This window comes from Moesziomyces antarcticus (genome assembly GCF_000747765.1).
Source record: "Moesziomyces antarcticus DNA, scaffold: scaffold_v10011, strain JCM 10317, whole genome shotgun sequence".
Classification (NCBI taxonomy): domain Eukaryota; kingdom Fungi; phylum Basidiomycota; class Ustilaginomycetes; order Ustilaginales; family Ustilaginaceae; genus Moesziomyces; species Moesziomyces antarcticus.
The window spans coordinates 613,723-633,867 of record NW_014638999.1 but is presented as its reverse complement, the minus strand read 5'-3'; the positions used below and the strand labels follow the sequence as shown (position 1 = coordinate 633,867).

General features: G+C 60.0%; 6 protein-coding genes across 6 annotated transcripts; 2 read left to right on the top strand and 4 right to left on the bottom strand.

The window, feature by feature from the left end:
* Positions 1 to 159: 159 nt before the first annotated feature.
* Positions 160 to 1,613, top strand: PAN0_011d4401 (uncharacterized protein; the record flags this gene model as incomplete). The annotated part of the gene is made up of 2 exons (XM_014800371.1): positions 160 to 312; positions 774 to 1,613. The coding sequence occupies 2 exons, from the start codon at positions 160 to 162 to the stop codon at positions 1,611 to 1,613; spliced, it is 993 nt and encodes a 330-aa protein (XP_014655857.1).
* Positions 1,614 to 1,863: 250 nt separating this feature from the next.
* Positions 1,864 to 3,082, bottom strand: PAN0_011c4400 (NAD(P)-binding protein; the record flags this gene model as incomplete). The annotated part of the gene is made up of 2 exons (XM_014800370.1): positions 1,864 to 2,696; positions 2,923 to 3,082. 2 exons carry the CDS (start codon positions 3,080 to 3,082, stop codon positions 1,864 to 1,866), a joined length of 993 nt encoding a protein of 330 aa, XP_014655856.1.
* A 1,045-nt stretch (positions 3,083 to 4,127) lies between these two features.
* PAN0_011c4399 (NmrA family transcriptional regulator) lies at positions 4,128 to 5,060 on the bottom strand (the record flags this gene model as incomplete). Its single annotated transcript, XM_014800369.1, has 1 exon — positions 4,128 to 5,060. The coding sequence occupies one exon, from the start codon at positions 5,058 to 5,060 to the stop codon at positions 4,128 to 4,130; it is 933 nt and encodes a 310-aa protein (XP_014655855.1).
* Positions 5,061 to 5,933: 873 nt separating this feature from the next.
* Positions 5,934 to 8,570, bottom strand: PAN0_011c4398 (ubiquitin binding protein; the record flags this gene model as incomplete). Its single annotated transcript, XM_014800368.1, has 1 exon — positions 5,934 to 8,570. One exon carries the CDS (start codon positions 8,568 to 8,570, stop codon positions 5,934 to 5,936), a length of 2,637 nt encoding a protein of 878 aa, XP_014655854.1.
* A 1,389-nt stretch (positions 8,571 to 9,959) lies between these two features.
* On the top strand, positions 9,960 to 15,613 carry PAN0_011d4397 (beta and beta-prime subunits of DNA dependent RNA-polymerase; the record flags this gene model as incomplete). Its single annotated transcript, XM_014800367.1, has 3 exons — positions 9,960 to 10,055; positions 10,264 to 10,530; positions 10,622 to 15,613. 3 exons carry the CDS (start codon positions 9,960 to 9,962, stop codon positions 15,611 to 15,613), a joined length of 5,355 nt encoding a protein of 1,784 aa, XP_014655853.1.
* Positions 15,614 to 16,111: 498 nt separating this feature from the next.
* On the bottom strand, positions 16,112 to 19,612 carry PAN0_011c4396 (signal transducer; the record flags this gene model as incomplete). The annotated part of the gene is made up of 1 exon (XM_014800366.1): positions 16,112 to 19,612. One exon carries the CDS (start codon positions 19,610 to 19,612, stop codon positions 16,112 to 16,114), a length of 3,501 nt encoding a protein of 1,166 aa, XP_014655852.1.
* Between the last annotated feature and the right edge of the window lie 533 nt (positions 19,613 to 20,145).

The following is a 20,145-nucleotide window of genomic DNA, read 5'->3' as shown; positions in this document are numbered from 1 at the left end:
CCTAACCCTAACCCTAACCCTAACCCTAACCCTAACCCTAACCCTTACCCTAACCCTAACCCTAACCCTAACCCTAACCCTAACCCTAACCCTAACCCTAAGCACAAACAGTCTCCAACAGTACCACCCTTGGGGTTGGAATCCAATCGCTCGTCAGGGATGTCGAAGCTTTTGCGCAGCCACCAGGAGAATGACGATCTTGCAGACGAATTAGTTTTCAAGTTTGCGGTCGTCAGCGTAGCCAAGAGACCGGGTCAGTCAGAAGCGGGCATGTCGACTCCTAGCGGTAGCATTGATGTGACGACAAAAGTAGTGAGCAGATTGCATCACCAAGTCGCATGAATATCGATCTCTGGCAATGTGATGCAACCGGTTCCCGCGTTTCGTACCTGCAGCATTGGGTCGACATTCTTGCAAGGCACGGCAGCTCCATACATACACGATCGCTCAGACAGCGCAACAAAACTGTCAGAGAAGAAGACGCTCCAAAGTGAAAGCGATTCGTCAGCGGAGAGGAAGATGCTACCGATGACCGTAGACACCACACAATTTGATGGCGTCCGCTGGGACCGAAAGCTACATAAACCAGCTATCACCACCCTCACTCATATGCAACGGACACCCATCATTGCTGCTGAAAGCTTTCAACAAAGATCTCCAACTATCCCTAACCATACTTGCTGGATACGACCGACGCCAAAATGTCAAGCTTTCCCGACCCTTCGTGGCAGCATCAAACTCCTCTTCAGCCGTCTCCACTTACGGAAGCTCAGGAACAGACGCCTGACAAAGAACAGCTAACTTTGAGCGCTCAGCAAGCGTCTGTAGCTTCTTGCGACGTCATTGAAGACTGGAAAGCCGAACAAGAAAAAGATGTTGCCGCTAGATACAAGCATGACTGGTATATGGTCTGGTTCAAGTATTTTTTCGGAGCGACCGCCATGATGACGATCTGGTTAACCTACAGCGACATCAGTAAAGGCGAAGTCCTTACTTCCTCACCGAATGCCTCTCTGTCGACGAGCATCACCATGTATAAGCTAAGTCTGACTGCACTTATCGGCTCCAACGTTCGCAGCGCTATGTGGCGACATCTTGGGCAGGGAGGCACCGTCACAGCCGAATTTCTGCACGAGTCTGGTCGACTGGAAGGCGATCCCATCAGCGCCTTGAAGCTGCTCAGACAAACTGGGCTCCGTTTCGCTGGCCTGGTATCATTAGCCGTCGCCGTCGCAACACACGCAATTGAGCCAATCCTGCAGGCATCAATCCAGTCGACCGGCAAGCAGCTGTACACTGTCAATCGCCCCTACTTTTACGCCGGATTCGCCTTTCTGGCATTGGTTCTGCTCTTCGAAGTCGTACTTTCCCTCCCTCAGCCTAGCGAATATGTGACTTCGTATGGAAGCCCTTTAGCTAGTGCGGCGGAAGGACTTGGACCAGGTCTTAGTGACAAGCGGGTCGCCATCTTGACCCGTCTGCCGAAGTCAATGGCTAACGTGCAGGTCGGCCTTACCTTCGAGGATCCTTCCGAAAGCAACGGTATGGTCGGACATAGGTATATCGACATAAGAACCGAGACAAATGGGCCCCAATCAGCCAACACCGAGTAACAATTTGTAGACACTTCCAAACCACTTTTCACCGCATTATTCTTTTGGCACATGTTGAGCGCTTGTTTCACTAGAGCTAGGTAGTACCCGGGCGCCCCGAGTACACAAAGCCGTCAATCCGCTTCCAAGACCATACTAGTATTTCAGAAAATGTGTTTCGACGAGATGATGTGCGTCAATCTCAAAAATAGCGAAAACGACAGCGACAAAGACAACCAATGACGACGACAAGTGGGGAAGAGCGGGTTGCTTAGAGATGAGAGCTAACGGAAGGATCGCCAGGATGCTTGATGTTGACGATGATCTTACCCAGTGCCCTACCTGTCATGAGCCGCTCGTATGCTTTGGGCGCATCATCAAAGGCAAACCTTGAATCAATCGGACACGTTACTGCCCTGGTGACCAAATATCTATCGGTGACTTCGGGCAAAGCACCACGAATGAATTCGACCCAACTCGATTTCCGAGGCACGCCGCCCAGCCACCAAGGTAGGTAGAGGGAAACAAGGTTGCGCAAGAAGGACAAGTTAGACCAAATAGATCCGTCTGGCTTCATGTTAGAAGCGCCGACATTAGCGTATTCGCCGCTCTCCTTCAGATAGGCTGCGCAAGCGCCAAAGACGGTAAAGTCGCCGACGGTATCGAGAATTACGTCGAATTGCTCTCTTGAGTGATTGCGTTTGAGTGTCTGCACAACGTCTTCTTCGCGATAGTCGATGACCTCGTCCGCTCCTCGTGTCTTGACTGTGTCCTTCTTGACTCCGCTTGCTGTTGCGACTATGTGTCTTGCACCCTCGACTTTGAGCATTTGCAGCAAGATCAGTCCAACGCTTGTGCTGCCGCCGAGAACAAGAACCTTGCTGCCGGCACGAGCTTTGCGCACCAGTTGCAGCGCTGTTGTTGATGCTAGCGGCAAGCCGGCCGCTTCCTCTGAGCTCAGGCTTGTGTCAATTGAAGCAGGAATGGCGGCCAGATTCTCTACTCGCACAGACACATGCGTGGCCAGAGAGCCCTGACCGTACCTGACCGAAGTTTCCACAGGGATCATGCCCAAGACGCGCGTCCCCATTGAAAGCGCGACTGCTGGGCAGGGGTGAGGCTTGAGCCGGTGCGAAGGATTACGCCGGAGAAGTCCGTCCCGATGCCCCTTGGGAACTTTTGAAAGAAGCCAGGAGCATGCGCCGGTATCTTCCATTCGACTGTATTTGATTGTGACGCAGGGCCAAAGGTCAACTCGATTCCATCGCAACAAGCGTGCTTCGGCTTTTGAAGCACACACTTGTTTGATCACGACTGTGGGCCGACTCACCTGGATTGATGGAGGCACTGTGCACTTCTACCAGCACTTCGCCTTGCTTTGGTTCGGGTACACTTATCGTCTCCTTCTTCATCGTTACAGGCAGAAGGCCCTTCTTGTGGATCCGCCATGCTACCGCATTACCTTCAGATTTGACATTCGGGGTTGCCATCTTGGTGTCTTCTGATCTTGAGTGGATAAGTGTGGGAAACCGATGAATGTGATGCGGACAACACTTCGATTGAGCATGATGCCGAAGCGGTCGAGCCAGTGTTATATAGTTCATGGCTGATGCGTTCCGGTTACCGTCGGTGGATTGTGGTTACCGTCGGTGGTTACCGTCGGTGGAGTTGCTTCGACGGTAACAGGTTACCACCGAGACACCACCCTCCCAGCTCTGCGGACACAGGCTGTAATCAATCTCGGCTCCAATCAAACCTCCACGTGAACTTTCAAAAGATCGTCTTTGCCGTTTTATCCAGAATGCTCTCGATCTGCAGACCCAACACGCTCGGTTATGCTGCAGATGCAGGAGACGGAAAGCAGTCGAGGGATGGGGTCCGGGCATTCACCGACAGTACATGATCGTGGTGCAAACCTCTCCCAGCAGCTGACTTTGCGCTTGCCGGTTGCCGACCGAGGCAGAGGTTGCGATGACGGCAAATGCGAGAATGCAAGACAGCACAAAAGGACATCTTGATGAGCGCCGAGATTGTTGCGTTCGAGATAAGGCGTTACTGCGCATCGAGATGAAGGTTAGAGCTTGAGCTTCAAGTGCTGCTAACTGGTGGGAGGACTGAGAAGATGCGAGTGAAGCGCATGCCAACGCTGGTCTGGTTGCCTCTACGGGCATTCGAACGGAACGAGGTCAGCATGACCAGCCATGCAATCTCGATTGCGGCGCGGCGTACAAGACTGAGAGATTATGGTGTCCTGTTGCGCTTGGTAAATTAGCGTCACACACGAGCCGCGGTATGAGCGCGGCGAGAGGTAAAGCTCTGGGATCGGACTGCGCGCGGCACAGTTGTGCACAGCCAATCAATCCAACGCTGCATCGAGATGAAGTGTTAACCGCGCACGCATTAAAACCATTCGAAGTTCAAGCTGGTCGTTGCCAACTCATTAAGTGCGTGGTGAAACGGAACGAGTAATGCGGATGCAAGCTCGCGAACAGATTGCAATTAGAACGGGGCTCGGTACGGACATGAGACTAGGGATCATAGCTTGAGACTCTTGGCCCACGACTGGACGGTGGCGAGCTGGGCACCCTTGAGCAGAAGGTCGTCGCTCTGGGGCTGCTTGTTTTCTGCATCCTTGCCGTAGTAGCTGTGCTGGTCGACGAGCTTCATGTTTTCGGTGAGCTCGTCTGCGATGGCTTCGGGGAGGAAGCTCTTGAAGACGTCTGCGGGGACGTTGTTGTAAGAGACCTTGGATCCGATGGCTTTGGTGAGGTCGGCGGCGAAAGTCTGCATGTCGGTCCAGAAGCTGATGCCCTGCACGGTCTTTCCGTTGGCTGCGGCGCCCGCCTCGAAGAGGCCCGCGACCCACTTTCCAGCGTCGGCCTGGATGTCGATCAGGGGCACGCGCGCAGCCGGGTCGATGGGGAGAGTGATGCTGTAGTTGCCATCGTCGCCCTTGCGGAGCATGGTGTCGAAGTTTTGGAGGAAGAAGGCTGCGTGGAAGTAAGACACGTTGAGCTTGTCTGCGCGGACCGATTCGGCGTATTCGTCGATGGCGGCCTTGCTGTCAAAGTGAGGCACGTGGAGGGAGCCGTTGGTGAGCTTGTTGACGCTGTGTAGGCTCGAGATGACGAGGTGGTTGACGCCCGTGGCGAGCGAGGCGTCGACGATGTTGCGGCCCTGCTGGGTCTCCTTTGCGCCGTCCATGGATTCCCAAAAGTTGGTCACGGCAAAGACGCCGTAGGAGCCGGCGATGGCCTGCTTGAGCGACGCGGGGTCGCTGAGATCAGCGCGCACGACCTCGACGCCCTTCTTGGCGAGTTCCTGAGCAGCGGGCTTGGAGGTATCGCGCGTGATGCCACGAAGCGAGTACTTGCTGTTGAGCGACGAGTTGTTGAGGATGGTGCTGATGACGCTACCTCCCTGGTTGCCGGTGGCGCCAAAGATGGTGAGGAGCTTCTTGGCAGACATTGTCAGGACGGCTGAAGGATGGCTGGACGATGAAGATTGTGTTGAGCGAGCGGTGCGGGGCGAGGGCCAAGTTGCTGGATGTCGAAGAAAGCAGATGTGATGATGATCTGGACTGGTGTGGCCGGGGCGGGTCGATGCTATATACCTTTCGGGATATCCCAACTGCGAGGAGGCCGAGCTGAAGCGGAGCAAAGCATGGTGGAGAGGCTGTGACGCGCCGCTTTCTCAGCATGGGCTGTGCACGGACCGCACGCATCATGGGCATCATTTTGCTATGCGAGATGCTTCACGGCGGTTGTTGCTCGCGGAGATACGCGAGGGCAGCAGCCAAGGACCCTGCAGCTGCTGACCAAAGGAGTGACGTTGGCTCCTGTGCCCGCAATCAGCAGCAAGCCGCCGCTCATCCCCGCCCAAAGCAGCCAGGAAGCGTAATCCCCGAGGCTCTTATTTTTAGCGCCGGATGTCAATTTTGGCTGCGATTTTGGGCCCCGAAGATGCCGCGGATGTCTGGCCTGGACCCTACTTCCGGCATGCGCGGCTGCTAACTCCATCCCACCCACCTTTTCTGGCGAGAAGAAGCTTGTCGATCCTTCCATCGGCCATAGCATCCTCAATTGTCCATGCTCACATCCACGTCCGGCTGCGGCTGTGAAGATGTGACTGATACCGCGGACAACGATCGAACGACCCGGACGTATCGCACCGATGCGTTTCAATCAAGCACACTCCCACGACATCAAAGTCCATTTCTCAGCGTCCTAACGCAATCGCACAGCCAGAGCTCAGAAGACAGAGGTGCAGCAAACGACATCCGTCGTAGTGGGTGAATCGCAACACGTTTGAGAAACACGAGCGGTGGGGCTTGAAACCGGCTTAGAACTCAATCAGCGGCGACTCGGCCACAGGCGCATTGGCAGCGGCGGGACTCTTGGCCGGTCCGTTCTGCCACATGCCTGCCGACGACGGCGCGTTGATATACGGGCTGGCCATGGGTGACGCGGCTTCGGCGGCACGCGCGTCGTGGCCGAATCCATTGTCGGGATGCGGCGCCACGGGGAAGATGGGCAGGTAGCTCGTATCGGCCTTGACGGGCTGCTGCTGCTGTTGCTGCTGCTGCGGGATGTTGTGCGAAGCGCTGCGCGAAGCGATGGGCGATTTCGAGCTGAATGGCTGCTGTTGCTGCGGCTGTTGCGGTTGGTGGTAGTGCTGCTGTGGTGTCAGCTGCGGCTGCGACTGCGACTGTTGGACAGCTTGCTCTGGCATGGCGTGACCATTGGCGTTCTGCAATGGAGGAGCCACCGCCTGAATGGGCACCGGGTTCCATCCGTTGCGGCTGGACGTTGACGTGTCGCCCGACAAGCGCGATTGATTCGCCGCCTCCTCGCCCACACCGACGTTGCCCGCGTTGGCCGCATCGGCAGCCGCAGCCGCTGGACCGTTGGGCGCCTCGATGCCCGAGATGCCATCGGTACGCACAGACAGCGGTGCGCCTCGTCCAGCGGCCGGCGCGGATGGCACTGCGCCAGGCGCTTCGGTGTAGGGCGACGCGGCGTCGTAAGGCGCGCCGTTTGCGGGTGGATGCGCTGGCGCGTTGGGCATGCCTCCGACATGGGCGTATGAGTCGTACTGCGTCGGGCTTGTCACGGGTGTAGACGACGTAGCCTGAGGATCGGCGTAGTGCGCGTTGGGATAGCCTGCTGCGGGATTGGGCGCACCGTACGGCTGCTGCTGATGGTGCTGCTGCGCCGGATACGCTGACGGACCGGCCGAGTGCTGCGACTGCGACTGAGCTGGCTGCGTGGGGTAGGGCTGCTGTTGCTGCGGATACATGGGCTGCTCGTGGTGAGGCTGCCATTGGGTGGGCGCCTGTGCGTATTCGGGATGCGAAGCGCCCGGGTAAGCTTGAGGCGTGTGTGCGGCTTGCGGAGCGTGGGGATACAGAGATGCGGCTCCGGGATGCATGGGTGTGTAGCCAGCCCCGGCTTCGTGGCTGGGTGCATGCTGATCGTACGCGTAGTGCTGGGCGGGGGCAGCATAAGATGCGTGGCTAGGCGCGTTGGGTGCGTACGATTGCGCGGGACGGTACATCTGTGCGTCGAGAAGTCGGTCGTACAGACGGACTGCCTCTGTGAGTTTGTCGTGCATGGAGACGAGCACGTTGTGACGGCGGTGACCCTCCTCGAGGTTGCGCGCCATTCTTGGACGCGCTGCCGAGGCCTTTTCGTACAGCGATTGCACCTGGTGTGGTACGGGAGCGCCCATCATGCCGGAGCGCTGATTTTGGTGGTGGTGCGCCTGTACGGATTGGGAAAAGGTGAGGATGTTGTCCACGTCTTGGGGCGCCAGGTCAAGCGAGGGTGGCAGGGGCAGGTCGGAGCGCAACGGTTCTGATGCGTTGGCGGTGCTGGCTGCTGGTGCTGAAGCCTCGTTGAGACCGTCGGGTGCGCTGGGCTGAGGTGGAGCCCAGTCTCGAAGACTGGCTGCGATGGCGGCGGCGAGGTCGGGATCGTCGTCGGCGTCGGTTCCTTCGAGCACGCGTCCGTTGGGAGCCTTTTGTGGATTGCTGGGGGCTTCGGGGCGCGATGACTGCGGAGCGCTTAGACCGGAAGATTGTAGCGAGAGTTTGATGGCGAGAGCGAGGTCGTCTTCCTCCTTTTTGCGAGCGCTACGCTTCGACTGACCGGTCTGACCGCTGAGGGTGGCGGAGCGATGGTGGGATGCCGAGCCTCCGCGACCAGACGGCACGTAGGTGGAGCTGGAGCCGGCGCTCTTGGATCGCGAGAGCTTTGCGGCGTTTTTGGGTGGGCCCTTGCGAGCAAAGCATCCGTCGCAGACGCGGACGTCCTGGCCGATGCCGAACCAAGGGAGCGCCATGTTGTGGCTGGAGCACTGCTGGCAAAAGACGTTGCCGCAGTTGCGACAGTGGTGCTTGCGGTTGAAGGTGGTGAAGGCGGTTCTGCAGCGCATGCAGACATCGCCGTCGACCCATTCGGGCGCGGTGAGCGTCTCTACGAGCGCGGCGGATGCGGCTGCGTTTGGATCGAGCGGCGGAAAGTCAAAAGCAGAGTCTGACTTGAGCTGCCTGTAGATGTCGATGATGTAGGCCATCTGAGCGGGCTTTGCCTGTGCGATCTGGGACCAGTTTTGGATGAGGCCGAGCGCCTTTGCCTTGACATCGTGGTTGACGCCAGCGGGATTGCGAAGGACGGAGACGAGGTTGTCCATGAATTCGCGCGATGCGACTTCCTGGAGAAAGTGGTCACCGCCATTCTTGATGCAGATGTCGGTGAGACCCAGGGCGAGAAGGACGACGTTTGGGTTCTTGTGGCTGACGCGACGCTTGAGCACCTGCATGGCTTGCTTTGCAGGCACCTGTTTTGCGCGAACCTGGTCGCAGATGTCGAGGTTGAGCGCGATATCTTCGGAGCCGACGGGGAGCAGCTCGGAGGTGGCCTTTTCGACCTGCTCTGTGAAGGCATCCGCGCCCCAGCCGGACCAGAGTGCCGACATGATGGGCAGTCGACTCGCGCGCCACTTGCACACGAGGCAGCGGCAGCAGAGATAGGATGATGTGGCGACGAGTGTGCCGAGAGCCGTAAGGTGGATGTGCGGATGGAGATGGGCGACGTGATGTTGCGGAGAGGGAAGGAGAGCAGATGGATGTCGGAGGGGTGGAGTTGGCTCGCTTAATCGGCTCAGCAGCGCTCGCTGGAGTGTGTGTGTGTTTCGCAGCGCAGCGCGGCGTGGCGGACGCGGGGTGGCCGAAGCTGTGCTCTGACGCAGCGACGCCGCAACTCAGCTTTGGCATCTGCGCGCGCGCCCAGGCCACTTTGGGCCTCGGCACGGCAGCAGCACCCCTTTATCATCAGCCGGGCGCCGACTCCACTTTTTTGGGGCGGCGCTCAGCTGTGTTAGGTCGTTTAAGCAGACACTTGGCAAATTCGACGCATGTTCGATCACAAGGAATTGTAAATGCAAAATTGCCCGGATATCCTCGCGGAGGAGGCGGCGGGGCGCGAGATGGGGAAGAGGCGCGAGGCGAGCGATTTCATTGGGGGAAGGCGCCCAGCGCGCTGCTGCGCACTCGACACACGACTGCAGCGCAGCCAGCAGCGCAGCCAGCAGCGCAGCCAGCAGGCAGCCCAGCACGGGGCGCGAGGGCAGAGGCGCGTTTTCACTGCAGCTGCTTCGCCCTCTCTCTGTTTCTATGGCCGAGGGCCAAGGCGCGCGATGGCTGAGCGTCGCCCGCCTTCTGGAATTCCTGCCTGCTTTTCCAGCCGTCGTCGCTGCTCGTCATCACCACCTCCTCGCCACCATCTCGACCCTCCCAGCCGTCACCCTCACCGCCATCATCTCCCTTCAACCTCCTCAACCCTCCTGCTCCCTCGCCACACGTCTGCTGCTGCACTACAGCATTCGACATTCGGCACTCGACAAAAAGCATCCCTCTCAATCCGTCTTGAGAGCCGATCGCTGCCCTCGCTCGTTTCTTCGCCTCGTCAGCCGCTCCATTGGGCACAATCCGCATTTGCATTCATCATCCATCCCACAAAAAAGCCAGCCACGGCCACCTCGGACTGCGCCGCACCACCACACGCAGTGATTTGCATTCGGTCAGAATCGTGCTCTCGGTCTGAGTAGCTGCACTCTGCCCAGCCCATCCCATTCGCCTGCATCCCTTCGATCCGCCACAAACACATACATGCTCTCCATTTGATCCCGCTCCCGACACTCCCTGTGGACATCGCCACTCGGTTTACCAGTCTCGCACTGCATCGCCCGGCCACGCCTCGTTCGGACCCGTCTGCTTCCCATCCAAATCAACTCGGCCCCGATCCGTTTGTCTCTCCACCGCTTCGTCCTTCGCCTCCGTATTGGCAACTACGCCCCTGATTCACCATGAGTGCCCAGGCCGGTCAATCTTTCGCTCATTCCACTGCACCCATCCGCCCCGTGCGCGAGGTGCAGTTCGGCATCCTGAGTCCCGAAGAGATTGTAGGTATCTAGAACGCTCTCCGCCCATCGTCAAGCTCGTCATCGGCATCGTGCCCTTCGACATCATCTTGCCGGGCGATTGCGTCCCAGATACTCTCATGATCGAACCAGACCGCTGACAATCCTCGGATCCACTCTCCGTCCATGCATGCTGCGCCGTCTCGCCGTCATCCCCCGTCACACTGATCTCCTTTTTTTCCTCCCACAGCGTGCCATCTCGGTGTGCAAGATCGAAGTGCCCGAAGTCAAAGATGAGGCCGGCAAGCCTCGCATCGGCGGTCTCTCCGACCCGCGCCTCGGTACGCTCGACAGAAATTACAAGTGCCAAACCTGCGGTGAGGGCCACCAGGAATGTCCCGGTCACTTTGGTCACATTGACCTCGCAAAGCCCGTATTTCACATCGGCTACCTCGGCAAGGTCAAGAAGATCCTCGAATGCGTCTGCTTCCACTGCGGCAAGCTCAAGGCCGATGTCGTACGTCTTTTCTGCCCATCCCCCCCCCCCCTTTCGCTTCGATCACATTTACTGACTGCTGCTTCGTGCCTTCATCTTTCCCGCCTCACAGCTGACCGACCCGGTCTTTGATCAGATCGTCAAGGCGACGCGCGGCAGTCGCAAGCGTCGCTTCCAGCGTGTCTGGGAATACTGCTCCAAAAAGATGGTTTGCGAGGCAGACGACCCCAAGGACGAGGACGAGATGGGCTTCGAGGAGCAGGCAAAGCCCGGTCACGGCGGATGTGGACGTGTCCAGCCCAACATCCGTCGCGAGGGCCTCAAGCTCTTCACCCAGTGGAAGAAGGGCAAGGGCGAGGACGAAGACGGCGAAGAGTCGGCCATTGCACAGCCCGAAAAACGCCCCTTGCCCGCATCCGAGGCGCATACCGTCCTCAAGAAGATGTCCTCCGAAGACATTGCCGTCCTCGGTCTGTCCGAGGAGCACGCTCGTCCCGACTGGATGATCTTGACCGTCATGCCCGTCCCTCCACCACCCGTCAGGCCTTCCGTGCAGGACGGAGGTGAGGACGACTTGACCTACAAGCTCGCCGACGTCATCCGCGCCAACGCAACCCTCAAAAAGATGGAGCAGGAAGGCACTCCCGCTCACATCCTGGCCGACTTTGAGCAGCTGCTCCAATTCCACTGCGCCACCTTCATGGACAACGACATCGCCGGCCAGCCACAGGCCATGCAGTCCAGCGGCCGTCCCATCAAGTCGGTCCGTGCGCGTTTGAAGGGTAAGGAGGGCCGTCTCCGTGGCAACTTGATGGGCAAGCGTGTCAACTTCTCCGCCCGAACCGTCATCACCGGTGATCCTCTGCTCGAGCTCGACGAGGTCGGCGTGCCAAAGTCGATCGCCCGCAATCTCACATACCCGGAGCGAGTCACTGCCTACAACAGGGCGTGGCTCTCCGAGCTCGTCCGCAACGGTCCCAACGACTATCCCGGTGCCAAATACGTCATCCGCGACACCGGCGAGCGTATCGACCTCAAGTACAACCGACGAAGCGACATGGCGCTGCAGCCCGGCTGGATCGTCGAGCGCCATCTCAAGGACGGCGACTACATTCTCTTCAACCGTCAGCCCTCGCTCCACAAGATGTCCATGATGTCGCACAGGATCAAGCTCATGGACTACTCCACCTTCCGTCTCAACCTCAGTGTCACGCCGCCCTACAACGCCGATTTCGACGGTGACGAGATGAACCTCCACGTGCCCCAGAGCGAAGAGACAAGAGCCGAGCTCTCGCAGATCGCTTGGGTGCCCCGTCAGATCGTATCGCCCCAGGCCAACAAGCCCGTCATGGGCATCGTCCAGGACACGCTCTGTGGTATTCGAAAGTTCTCGCTCCGAGACTGTCTGCTGGATTACCAGCAGGTGCAGCAGGTGCTTCTCTGGGTCGCCGACTGGGACGGCGTCGTGCCCATGCCATGCATCCTCAAGCCCAAGCCGTACTGGTCGGGCAAGCAGATCCTCTCGATGTGCATCCCCAAGGGCATCAACGTCTTCCTCGACAAGGACAAGGGCCTCAAGAACAACTTCTTGAAGGACGACGGTGTCTGCATCGAGAACGGCGAGATCATGTACGGCGTGATCAACAAGAAGGTCGTTGGTGCCTCGGCAGGCGGTCTCATCCACATCATTTTCCGAGAGAAAGGTCCTGTCGTCTGCAAGCGCTTCTTCTCGGGTGTCCAGCGCGTCGTCAACTTTTGGCTCTTGCACAACGGTTTCTCCATCGGCATCGGCGACACGGTCGCAGACAAGGCCACCACTGACAGCATCAATCAGACCATCTCGGATGCCAAGGCGGCCGTCATGGACTACATCGAGTACGCCCGACACGATTGGCTCAAGGTCGAGGCCGGTATGACGCTGCGAGAGTCCTTCGAGGCCAACGTTAACCGCGTGCTCAACCAGGCGCGTGACGACGTCGGTAACCACGCAGAGAGCTCGCTGCCCGACTTCAACAACGTCAAGCAGATGGTCGTTGCTGGTTCCAAGGGTTCCTTCATCAACATCTCGCAGATGTCCGCCTGTGTCGGCCAACAGTCCGTCGAGGGTAAGCGTATTCCCTTCGGCTTCCGCCACCGCAGTCTTCCCCACTTCACCAAGGACGACTTCACGCCCGAGAGCCGCGGCTTCGTCGAGAACTCCTACCTCCGTGGTCTCACCGCTCAGGAGTTCTTCTTCCACGCCATGGCCGGTCGAGAAGGTCTCATCGACACGGCCGTCAAGACCGCCGAGACGGGCTACATCCAGCGTCGTCTCGTCAAGGCGCTCGAGGACGTGATGGTCTGCTACGACGGAACGGTGCGAAACTCGACCAACAACGTCATCCAGTTCGCCTACGGAGAGGACGGCATCGATGGTGCTCAGGTCGAGACGCAGACCCTGCTCACGCTCAAGCTCAACGATGCCGACTTCCGCCACATGTTTCACGTCGACCTGCACGATGGCGGCTTCCGAAAGGGCAGCCTGCGTCCCGGTCTTGGCGACTGGTCCCAGGAGCTTCAGGACCTGCTCGATGAGGAGTTTGCTATTCTCGAGGCGGACCGCCACCTGCTGCGTACGGAGATCTTCCAATCGGACCAGGTGCAGGTGCGCCTGCCCATGAACGTGGCGCGCCTGGTGATGAACGCCCAGCAGATCTTCCACATCGACCACCGCAAGCCCAGCGACCTCTCACCGGCCGAGGTCATCATCGGTCTGCGCGAAGTGCTCGAGCGTCTGGTCGTCATCCGCGGCGACGATCCCATCTCGCGCGAGGCGCAGTTGAACGCCACGCTGCTGTTCAAGATCCACCTTCGCTCCTACCTGTGCTCCAAGTTGGTGATCGAGCGGCACCACATCAACAAGGAGGCGTGGGAGTGGATCCTCGGTGAGATCGAGGGCCAGTTCGCGCGTTCCGTCGCCAACCCAGGCGAGATGTGCGGTACCTTGGCAGCACAGAGTATCGGAGAGCCGGCGACGCAGATGACGCTCAACACCTTCCACTATGCCGGTGTGTCGAGTAAGAACGTCACTTTGGGTGTGCCGCGTCTCAAGGAGATCATCAACTGCGCCGAGAACATCAAAACGCCCTCGGTGACCGTCTACCTGACAGAGGAGTACAGCCAGTCGCAGGAATCGGCCAAGGTCATCCAGACCGCCCTGGCTCACACCACGCTCCAGACCGTCACTTCGGCAGTCGAGGTGCACTACGACCCGGACCCGTCGGCGACGGTCATCGAAGAGGACAAGGATTTCGTCGAGGCCTTCTTCGCCATTCCTGACGAGGAGGTCGAAGCGAGTCTGGAGCGTCAGTCGCCTTGGCTTCTGCGTCTGGAGCTGGACCGTGCGCAGATGCTCGACAAGGATCTCACGATGGCCGATGTAGCCTCCAAGATCAGCGCCATGTTTGGCCAGGACATCTTTGTGATGCACTCCGAAGACAACGCCGAGCAGCTCGTCCTGCGTATCCGAGTCGTCGACAACGATCCCGAGAAGGAGGCCCAGGGCGAAGAGGAGATCTTCCTCAAGAACTTGGCCTCCCAGATGTTAGCCGAGATCGACCTCAAGGGTATCAAGGGCATCAAGAAGGTCTACATTGTTCAGCAGGACAACAAGACCAGGCGTATCGATCCCGTCACGGGCGACTGGCGCACCGTGTCCGAGTGGGTGCTCGAGACCGACGGCAGCAACCTCTCCGAGGTGCTCGCCGTCCATGGAGTCGACGCCATCCGCACCAGCTGCAACAACCCAGTCGAGATCTTCCGCGTCTTTGGTATCGAGGCTGCCCGAAACTCGCTGCTCAAGGAGACGCGTGCCGTTATCGAGTTCGACGGTTCGTACGTCAACTACCGCCATCTGGCGCTCTTGTGCGACATCATGACGAGCCAGGGAGCCTTGATGGCTATCACTCGCCACGGTATCAACCGCACCAACCAGGGAGCGCTCATGCGTTGCACGTTCGAAGAGACCGTCGAGCTGCTCATCGAGGCGGCCTCGATGGGTGACATCGACGACTGCAAGGGTGTGGCACAGAACGTGCTGCTCGGCCAGATGGCACCGATGGGCACCGGAGCGTTCGATCTCAACCTGGATCTGGACATGCTCAAGGACACCATCGTGAACCATGCGCTGCCGTACGACACGCTGCTGGCCTCGCGCTCGCTTGACCACGCCGGCGGAAAGACGCCTGGTGCGATGACGCCCTACGACTCGAGCTCGCCTGCTTCGGACGACGCCTTCCGCGTGCACGAGCAGGCCATGTTCAGTCCGCTGGCGCAGACGGGCGGCGACGAGGGCGGATACAACGACTACCTGTTGGCAGGTCAGAGCCCCATGCGCACGCCACTGGGAGCCCAGAGCCCCGCCGGCTACGGCTTCTCGCCCGTGTCGCCCGGCTACATGCCCACGTCGCCGGGCTACGCTACCTCGCCAGCAGGCGCTCTGGGCGGCATGAGTCCTTGGACCGGCAACAACGGCCTCGGAGGCACCTCGCCGGCGTACAGCCCCACGTCGCCGCGCATCTTTGGCGGTGCGACAAGTCCGTCGTATTCGCCAACCTCGCCGAGCTACAGTCCCGCGTCGCCCAACTACTCGCCATCGTCGCCGGCGGGTGCAGGATACTCGCCGACGAGCCCGCGCATGAGCCCGACGAGCCCCATGGGTCGTTACGGCGCTGCTATCAGCCCGCAGTACTCGCCCGCCTCGCCCAAGTTCTCGCCGACGAGCCCGAACTACAGTCCGGCCAGTCCTGCGTACACGCCGACCTCGCCGGTCTACTCGCCCACATCGCCTGCCATGGCGGGCCGAGGAGGTGCCAAGGGCTTCAGCCCAGCCTCGCCCGCCTATTCGCCCACCTCGCCGCAGTACTCGCCAGCTTCACCGGCCTTCTCGCCGACGTCGCCGCAGTACTCACCGGCTTCGCCCCAGTACTCGCCTACCTCGCCGCAATACTCTCCCACCAGCCCGGTCATGGGCGGCGGTGCGTCAGGACCGGGCGCCGGTGGACCCGGAGGCGCTGCATCTCCGCGTCGCAGCCGCATGTCTAACAAGCCGGCATGGCAGCGTTGAGAGGCGTGTTGCGGGGGTGGTGCGAGTGCGGACGTACTCTCCTACTGAAATTACACCTACTAACCATCGCAGCATCATCTCAATCTCTTCCTTCCTCCATTCCATCCTTCCATCATCTCCATAAAGAAAATACCTTCATCCACTTCTCTTCTTAAAAAACCTCATGTCTCCATGAAAGGATCCCGCCTCGCGTCGGTCGATCTGCGAAAATACCAAGTTCGCCGTCACAGAAGATCTTGCATTGGCTGCCGGGGTGTGCGTGCTGTGTTGTTTTCGAGGATGCGGCGGAGAGGCGGACTTGCACGATTGGTTTGGGTGACCGCCGGAATTCTTCTTGCCATTCGCCCGCAGCTCAGCGCTACGTTGACTGCTTTTCACGACGATATCAGGATCACAGACTTGTTCACGATGGCGACCATGCTTTTACACAAGGTGTTGCTGTGCATTTAGGAGGGACAAGACGTAGATAAGGGCTGTTGATACAAAGCGCTGTGCAGGTCATGTAAAGAGGTCGGGAGCGTGGTCGATAAAGAACTCGATGGTCATGGCTTTGCCGCCCATGTGGGCGAATTCCTGCGACGGGTCGGCGGAGCGCATGAGCGTGGGGCCAAACACGACGCCCAGATTGCGCGCGTTCATGCGATTGTCCACACTGCGCTCCTGAACGCGGTACAGATGCAGGACGAGATGCTGGAGCGTGCAAAAGTGCTGTCGCGGCAACCTGGTGACGAGCTCCTTCATCTTCTCCTGCTTGGCACCCGCGTCGCCCTGCTTGGACTCGACCAGCCGGATCAGCTCGTCGTACAGCTCAAAGGTGAGCAGCGGCGTCGGTAGCTCGCGGAAGTAGTTCTTGAGCACACTGGTGATGGCCGAGACGTCGTTGAACCGATCCGTATCCTCGAGGTCAAAGGCATTGCCGCGCTCAAACAGCTGGGTGATCACCTTGAGCTGCGAAGTGCCACCAGACTTGCGGTAGATGCCCTCGTAGTCCATGCCAAACGCCTCGACGGCCTGGATGCACTTTTCGACGATGAGCGGCACATCGCGGCCCTCGTGCGCCGCCTGCTCCACGAGCGATCGTCCAAACATGGACGGACCCGCGTTGTCGCCCACGCTCTCGTCCGGTCTTGTGTACGGCTGGTTGCACGAGACCGGCAGGCTCTGCAGACACCGAGAGTGGCAGACCTGGGTGCAGAGCGCACAGCGCATCTCGGACTGGCCCCACATGTTTTTCTGACACGCAAAGCAGCGCGTGGGGCGAAGCACGTTGAACGGCTGGAAGAGATGCTCGCGCACCACGACGTCGTGCGAGGTGGCGCGCGTCATCGAAGTCGTCGATCCACTCGCACTCGGCGCGGCCAGACCGGCACCGCCTTTGGGCGGCACTGGCGGCACCTGCCCCGCTGGCGGAACGTTGTTGCGTGTAGTTTCCGAGAGCTTTGGCTTCATCCACTTGAACTTTTTCACCACGGGCGCCGGCTCGATCTTGCCCGGCTGGATGACCTGCTGCACGGCCGTGTCGACCGAGACGTCGTAGCCGGCGCTGCTGGGCGGCGCGTCCGAGGAGATGGAGGCGTTGTGAGCCGTGTGCTTGTGCAGCTGCTTGTGGCGCGAGCCAAAGCTGAAACCGCCCGAGCTCTTGGTGGCCGACGAGGCAAGGTCCCGGGGTATCGTAGGCAGAGGTGGGAGCTGGTCGCGCGACTGGGCCGCGAGCTCGATCTTGCGATTGAGCTGGCCGAGCACGGTGTTGAGCTCTTCGTTCTTGGCGTTGAGGCTCTGCGCCTCCTCGAGGAAGAGCTCCTTGGACTGTTTGAGCTCCTCGATCTCGATGAGCAGCGAGTCGCGCTCCATGGTGAGCTCGTCGATCTCCTTGCGATAGCGATTCTTGACCGACTCGAGGCGCGTGGCCAAGTTCTGCGTGATGACGGCATCCGAGGTGCTGGTGGAAGAGCGAGCCATGTTTGGCGACGAGAGCACCGAAGACGGGCCCGCGGCGCCGTCCTGCAGCGCCATGAGCTCAGCGACCTCGGCGACGGTGAGGTCGCGCTCGACGGTCAACTTTGCCAGATCGCGTTCCATGCCTTTGAGCGAGGCCTTGACATCTTGGGAGCGTCGCTCGAGCTGCTCCTGCTGACGCTTCTCGCTGTTGGCTGTGGCGAGTTTGAGCGCCTGCTCTGCGAGTTGCCTACGCAGACGCGCCATCTCGAGCTCGGCCTCGTGCCTGGCATTGACCTCGTGCTCGAACTCCTCCTTGGCCATGGAGAATCCGTGGGCGGCCTGCTGGCTCGCCCTGCGGATGCGGTCGTAGCGCGTCTGAAGCGACTCCATGCGTTGTCTTGTGTCTTCGAGATCGCGGAGGATGGTTTCGACAAAGGAGATGTCCATGCTGACGAGGCCATCGCGAGCCTGCTGCATGGATGCGCGCACCTTGTTGGAGACTTCGTTGAGCGAGCCTGTGGGAGTCTGGGTGCGTGGGCGGTCCTCGTCGAGGAGCTCTTGGTCGCTGTCTGGACTGTCTGCGCCGTTGTTCTGGTCGTGCTCATCCAGCAATGTGCCCAGAGGTGCGGTGGTTGTTTGGTCGTGCGCCGCTTTGGTGTTGACGGGCTCCGTGACGGCGGATGCGGACGGGAGCGAGGCCGGCAGCTCTGGCACGGGCGGCGGTTGTGCGCGAAGCTCGTCGTTGGAGTCAAAGTCGCCAAAGGACTCGACGAGGTTGAGAAAGTCTGGGTCGTAGAATGAGTAGACCTTGGAGAGACGGGAGGAGGATGCGGATGCTTGGAGCGGATTGCGCGGTGAGGTGGATGCGGTTGTGGTGGAGCGCAGGCTGACGCCGAGGGCGTCGCGGTCGGCCGGGGGCTGAAGGGGGCGGGAAGAGGTGCGAGGAGAGGCTTGGAGCGGTAGCGACTTTTTGAGCGGCGATGTGGTTGGGCTGGAAGAAGAGTAGGGTGCGTCTGTAAATGGTGGGAGGCGCGATTTGTTGGCAGCGGGCGAGCCTTGTGGGGAGCTTATGGTGGCGTGGAAGGCGTTTTTGCGTGGCGAGAGCGGTGCAGTCGTCTCGTAGGGGTTGGAGGCGTCATCTGTGGCCAAGGAAGCCAACGAGGTGTTGGAGGCGTTGTTGGCCGAGAGGGAGCGGCCCTCGAGCTTGGCGAGGGAGCCGAGAGCTGGGCTGCGGGCGTCGCGGTTGGGAGGTGGAGGAGCATGCATGGGACGCTTGCCGCCGGCACTGCCGGGACGCGAGGCGGCTGCGGAGGCGGCCGAGCCGCCCTGGTGGATCCACGGGGAGAGGCTGGCGGCGTTGGGCGAGGGCGAGGGGAGAGCTGAAGCACTAGGGGTGGTGGAGGCGGCGGCCGGAGTCTTGGACGGGAGGGATGGCGGCTGTTGGTCGGGCGGAGAGGAGGGAGATGGAGCGTTGTTGGCGGCCTTGGTGTTGGAGAGGGCTTGCTGCTTTGCCTCTGCGTTTTGAGCGTCTTGGAGCTGCTTTTCGCGACGAGCCTTTGCACGCTTGTGTTCGGCATGTTTGCGGCTGCGTGCGACGCGCTCGTTGTGGCACTTCATGCAGTAGATGCCCTGGCTGGTCTTTGCAAAGACGAGTTCCTCGATCTTGGAGTGGCAGGAACGGCAGGTGAAGCACGAGGCGTGGTAGGATTCGTCGCCAGTCATGATGGCCTCCTCCATGATGGGCTGGTTGCAGATGTTGCACGAGTAGTTGCATTCGCCGCAGATGGGATGACCGTCGGAGAGGAGGAGGATGTCGTCGCGCTCTGTACTGACTCTGTTCTTGCACTTTGCGCAGCGGAAGCATTCGATGTGCCATAGCTTTGTGGCGAACTGGATGACGCCTTCCTCTACGCTCTCCTCGTCGATGAGTCTGCCGCAGCCGCCGCAGTAGGCCTCTGGCAGCTCGTCGTCTGCATCGTGATTGTGGGGAGCGTCGTCGAGCTCGGACGAGGGCACAAGCGGTGCGCCGCGGTCGCGCAGCGCCAATTGGTCTTGCGCCATTGCGGGCATGCTATGATGTTGGCAGGCGCTCCGATGATGCGAGCGACGGCATGCGAATCGGCGTCGGAACTAGCACGTCAGAGTGAGTAGGGCGCTGGAATGCAGCGACGCCACCACAGCCTAGTGTCGGAAGCCTCGAGATGAAGGAGGGGGGAGTCGAGTCGGCGACACCGAAACCAGCGGTGACTGCGAGTGCCGATGGGAGCTTTGATAGGATGAGAAGGGGAGGGGGAGGGGGAGGAGGAGGAGGAGGAGGCAAAGCGAGGGGATCGAGTGAGTGTGTGAGTGAATGAGCTGTCTGAAGGCGGAAGGGGCAGCGTGGAGCGTGCAGCTTCCGAGACAGGCGCAGCGTGTGTTTCAGGGACCGCTCGGTGAGCTTTGCTTGGGTTTAGGCTTGGACGGTTCGAGGAGTGTGTGTTGCGGGCGAGCCGAGCGGGCGGCGGCGCGTGGTGCTTGTTGCTGGCGGGAGCGGCAGCACCGAGGCAGAGCGGCGCGCGTTCGGGGTGCAGCCGCCTTGCCAATTTTGGAGGGCT